At 42.8% G+C, this 4650-nt stretch overlaps 1 protein-coding gene across 1 annotated transcript; it reads right to left on the bottom strand.

Annotated features, from left to right (window-relative positions):
- Window positions 1-269: 269 nt before the first annotated feature.
- cdca7a (cell division cycle associated 7a) lies at window positions 270-3787 on the bottom strand. The gene is made up of 10 exons (XM_086221301.1): window positions 3644-3787; window positions 2440-2583; window positions 2226-2354; window positions 1940-2137; window positions 1776-1847; window positions 1510-1695; window positions 1303-1431; window positions 1072-1221; window positions 858-994; window positions 270-773 (listed from the first exon to the last, which is right to left on the bottom strand). Exons 1-10 carry the CDS (start codon window positions 3662-3664, stop codon window positions 740-742), a joined length of 1200 nt encoding a protein of 399 aa, XP_086077427.1. The 5' UTR covers window positions 3665-3787; the 3' UTR covers window positions 270-739.
- Between the last annotated feature and the right edge of the window lie 863 nt (window positions 3788-4650).

A 4650-nucleotide genomic window follows, 5' to 3' on the forward strand; every position in this document is an offset into this window, starting at 1 on the left:
CACGCAGCTATGCTACATGTAAAAAAACAACAAAAACAAAACTCCACGCTCATGAGCAGGCGTCTCTATTAACTTGCACTCCATTCTAACACATTTTGAACCAGGATCAGGTTCCAAAGTACGTAGCGATGTTAGAAGTCGCACTTGTAAAATCAAACTTTCATTTAGCATCCAGAACTTTCAATTATGGTGAAAACACCACTCCAATGCTAAACTCTGCACACAAATCTACGCTGAAGCTAAATAATTTAATTGTGACAAGAAAAAAAAACAAAAATCACATTTTGACTCAAGAGGAACTTTAATAGTTTTGCAGATTTACAAAGTTAATTTGTAAAAACACCAACAACAACAACACATGCATTCATTTTCAACCGGGGGAGAAAAAATGGATGCCTTGGAGGCAAACTCACGTCCACATTGGCTGTGTGAAATCTATACATTTAAAACAATGTAAAACACAGTACAACTAAGCAAATACACTTCTTTCAGCAGGAAGGAATCAGCTATTGCAAAAAATACAGGCGAATGCGTTTGTCCTAACCGTTACGGTCATAAACCTGTCGAATATGGACAACTTAAGGATTTTTTTAAATTTATTGACTAAATCAACTTTATGAAATTTCATAGTTGACATAATGATTGAGAAACTATTAACAATATGATGACTGTGCGTATGTAAAAAGTGTTGAGTTGTCAGTTTGGTCCAGGATGAGCAGGAGCCGTGTCGTCCGCCACGTCACTCAGTACTCTCTTCCAGCTCCTTCTTCAAGCTGCCGGATAAAGTTATTTCAATATTTTTTTAAAAAACCAGATGGAGAGTAACAAGTAATCATTCAATACTGAAATGAAAATACCTTTTCAGGTAGGCGTGCACATTATCAAAGCCATGATATTTGGCCAGGTAAACCAGCACTCCAGTAGCACAGCGGCCTTCTCGGGCGCGACAGAAGCTGCAGTTGCAGATCCCCCTGCACGGCGGGCACTGCCACTCCTGTTAGAGACATGAAACCAAGTCAGACTGTGCCACCTCGCCATCATCAGAAAACAACAAAATCTATTAACACTCACAGGATTCAGCAGAGCATCCCGGACCTCCTCTCCGTAGCGATTGCGCAGACACGGGCCGCAGAACTGACCCCGCACCCCGACGCACTCTGGATTACGGCAGTTGGTTTTAGTGTCGATGGTTTTCTGGCGGCACTGGTGGCACGTGCTTCCCTGGGAGACAGAGTTACATCTTTAAATGCAGAGCCCTAGAAATCTAACGGTCACAGTCACATGGTCATGTGGGGGACTTACAGTGGAGCTATTATAGACCTTCTCCCGCACGTTGTTGCAGATGTGCTGCAGCTCCGCCTCTGTTATGTCCTCAATGGGCCGCACCACGTGAGGGATGGCTTTTGTCCCATTGAAGGTGCGGCGGCGAGGCTGTACACAAAGTCATGAAGTTTATTAGTGACCAATTTAGATTTGATTTTTATTGACGGAGGGAAACATATGACTCACTGGCTCATCGTCCTCCTCGTAGTAGCGGCTTTTGCGCACCAGGCTAAACTTGTCCTCAGGCTCCTCCTCGGGAGTTGGGCTGGGGGGTCCATCCACCAGTGTGCGGGAACGTGTGTGAGGTCGCGACAGACGTTCTGACTGTCTCCTACCAGCCTTGGGGGTTCCTGAGTAGCGGCGCGGTACAGGCTGCAGAAGTACAATAGGATCCAATTAATCATAGGCTAAAATAGAGGGTAAAAATAGAAGAGAAAATAAAGTTTTATTACCGTAGTGGACGTTGACATTCGTCTGGGAAGGAGTCCAGATACTTTGTTCAACTCCGCCATAAGTTTAGCCAGCTTAAAGAAAAAGAACAGATAGAAGTTAGGTAGAACTGATCTATTTGTACCACAAGGTTGTGTACTTTAATACCGTGTAAAACATGTTGTACCATTTCTTTGTTCTCCTTAATATTGAGAGCTCTCTTGACCATGAAGTTCTCTTCTTCTTCATCAGTCTCCACAGCTTTAGGGTGGGGGAGGGGCTCAGATGCAGGCCTCTTGGTGCTCATCTTCCTAGTGGGGAATGTCATGGCCACCTTCAGGACCTTGGACCTCCGGCCTCGTCTTGTGGGCAGCGAGCCCACTTTCTAAAATGAAATATGAAGAAAATGTGCTTTGTTGTTTACCGATTCAGTTCACGCTCCTGCCCGAGAGTGTATTCTCACTTGAACTCACCATAGCTTTCAACTGACTGTTGATCATACTCTCCTCAAACCCACTGCATGAATCTTCCTCCGCAGGGACCTCCAACACTTTCGTCTTTTGCACCATCGTCCTCCTCGTCGTCCTTCTAAAGCTGCTCCTCTAATCGCAGACACAAGGCCTCATTAGAGTGAAAAGTTTCATATTCCATATCCATCAATTGTGCAAACTGATATTGTGTCATTACCGTGTTGGTGAAGCCTCCATCAGAGCCAAAGCTGTCGCAGCTGTCATCCGAGGAGGAAGATGAGGTTTCCATGGGGACCAGAGGGACGCTGCGGAAGCTCCTGAGACTCATCCGGGTGGACGGAGCCTGGAGTGCTACTTGTTTCTGTGGAGGGGAGCAACGGAGATTCAGACTGTTTGCCTTTTCATCAAATACTCTCTGATCTGATATAAAACTTATTTGATGTGATATGGAAAAAAATTGCACCGGTGGCTTTTAATGTCAAGAGGTATACTGTAGTTGAGAAATCAATTCAGTATATTGTGCTGCTGTGTGTGAACATTTTTGCTAATCGTTGCTAACCTTTGTGACTTTTTGTTTGGGGACACACATCTGGTTGGCATTGACACAAGGTGTCCATCAGTCAGACTAATTTTACCAGTCTACTGATTGTCTGATTGGATGATTGAAGCAACTGTGATTGTACAAAGGAAAATATCTTGGTGCCTCTGTAGCCCATGAAGGTCAGACAGACCCTTGTAAATAAACCCAAGAGCGAGCAAGACGGTGAGCTGCAGCTTACTGTCTGCTTCTGTTTTTAAAAGACTTCATCAAATAGTCCTAAACCAAAATGAAAGTTTTATTTTTAGAGGCAGAAAAATTCAATATGACGATTGAAAAATAATTCTACCATGACTCCCTGGCTAACAATAGCTTCAGATAAAGGCTAATGGTGGAGGACACACCCCTGCGCACACAGCCAGACAAAGTAAAGGAGAACTAAAACATGCGATATTCAATCAAATTTACCCTATAAAGCCAACTGAGATTTGGTTGAAATGGACTGATCAAATCTCTCTCTCTCTCTCTCTCTCTCACACACACACACGCACACGCACACACACACACAGAGCTAATGCATCTGGATCCGATTGCACAGAGGGACAAATATAAAAGCTTTCAACATACTAAATTTGATATTACTCATGTAACTTCTACACACACACACAAAAAAAACCTTATTATTTGTATGTTTCAACCGTACAGCAACTTTCCTCGTTTTTCAGTGTTTAATGGCGAACAAAATGTCCGCTGAGCATTTAAAGGTTAAAGGTTTACTTTCCCTGTGTGGTTTAAACAATAAATTTAGCATCGATGACATAAAAATATAAAACAAAGTTGGTGACAAACGAATCATGGGAAGTATTTTTGCTAGTCTTCTTACCTTGGAGCGGGTTGAAGGCATTTTCTCTCCCAAGACTCACCAGGACAGACACGAGCAGACGAGCGGCGGTGAACAAAGTGGGTCGGACTGCTGCAGCCAGACTTCTCTGTTCGTTTCCCGCGCCACCGGAAAGTCCTGACAGCTGCATAAACCATAGCGCTACAAGTTAAATGGAGACTAAGTATTCTGTGAATGACCGGGGCTTCAAAGTCATTAATTAAACTTATTATAGAGATTACCGGGCAAATTCTTTTTTTTCTGAGCACCAACGCATTTCTAGCGCGTTCATTTTTGTGGAATTTGTGAAACGGAAGTGATACATCTTCCATGAAAGTCGGCGTGGCGCGAAGTTCTCGCTTGTAGATTTGCATACACGGCGGGTAAAATGTTTCTCCCTTCCTATTTTGTTTTTTTATAACCTTTTTTAACCGGTCGACTATTTGCTCTGTGCTTGGACCGACGTCTACGATTTATGCGCTCGCTGTTTTCAGCAAGTAGAGGATGGAAAATATGAAATTTTGGGATATTAAATTTGTAACATATATAAGTTACATGCATTTGTTATAGTTCTTTTCATTTAAGCACAATTACATGTTTGTAGTTTGCTAGGTTATTGCAAACTTCATACTGCAACATCACAATGTATTTAATATTAGTATGCTTCAAATTGTAAATTTTCACTTTTTCATTTTGACATATTTGCATACCAGATCTGGTGATTTTGAATATTTCTGATAATGTTACAACATAATAAAGCCTTCCTATGTGGGTTGAAAAAGTATCCTGCTATTCAAAAGCTGTCCATCCATTTTCTGTGACCCTTATCTGTTAAGGGTCACAGGGTCATCAGGGGCTCAGGATCTTGCTCAAGGTTACTTAGACATGGTCACCGGGGGAAGCGAGGATCGAACCAGCGACCCTTCAGTTGCTAGACGGCCACACTACCTTTGAGCCATGCCGGCCCTTCTTCAAAACCCCAAATGCTGAAAAATGAATTTTCACAAAGC

The sequence above is a fragment of the Aulostomus chinensis genome, chromosome 12 (genome assembly GCF_037954235.1).
Source record: "Aulostomus chinensis isolate RoL2024-O1b breed Wild chromosome 12, RoL_Achi_v1.0, whole genome shotgun sequence".
Classification (NCBI taxonomy): domain Eukaryota; kingdom Metazoa; phylum Chordata; class Actinopteri; order Syngnathiformes; family Aulostomidae; genus Aulostomus; species Aulostomus chinensis.

Bases quoted from the DNA above. Each gene is read 5' to 3' on its own strand.
- cdca7a (XM_086221301.1), bottom strand. From the start codon at position 3,664: ATGCCTTCAACCCGCTCCAAG. The intron at 2,584-3,643 runs GTAAGAAGACTA...TCCCCTCCACAG, and splicing joins TGCCTTCAACCCGCTCCAAG to AAACAAGTAGCACTCCAGGC. The intron at 1,222-1,302 runs GTAAGTCCCCCA...TCTGTCTCCCAG, and splicing joins AGGTCTATAATAGCTCCACT to GGAAGCACGTGCCACCAGTG.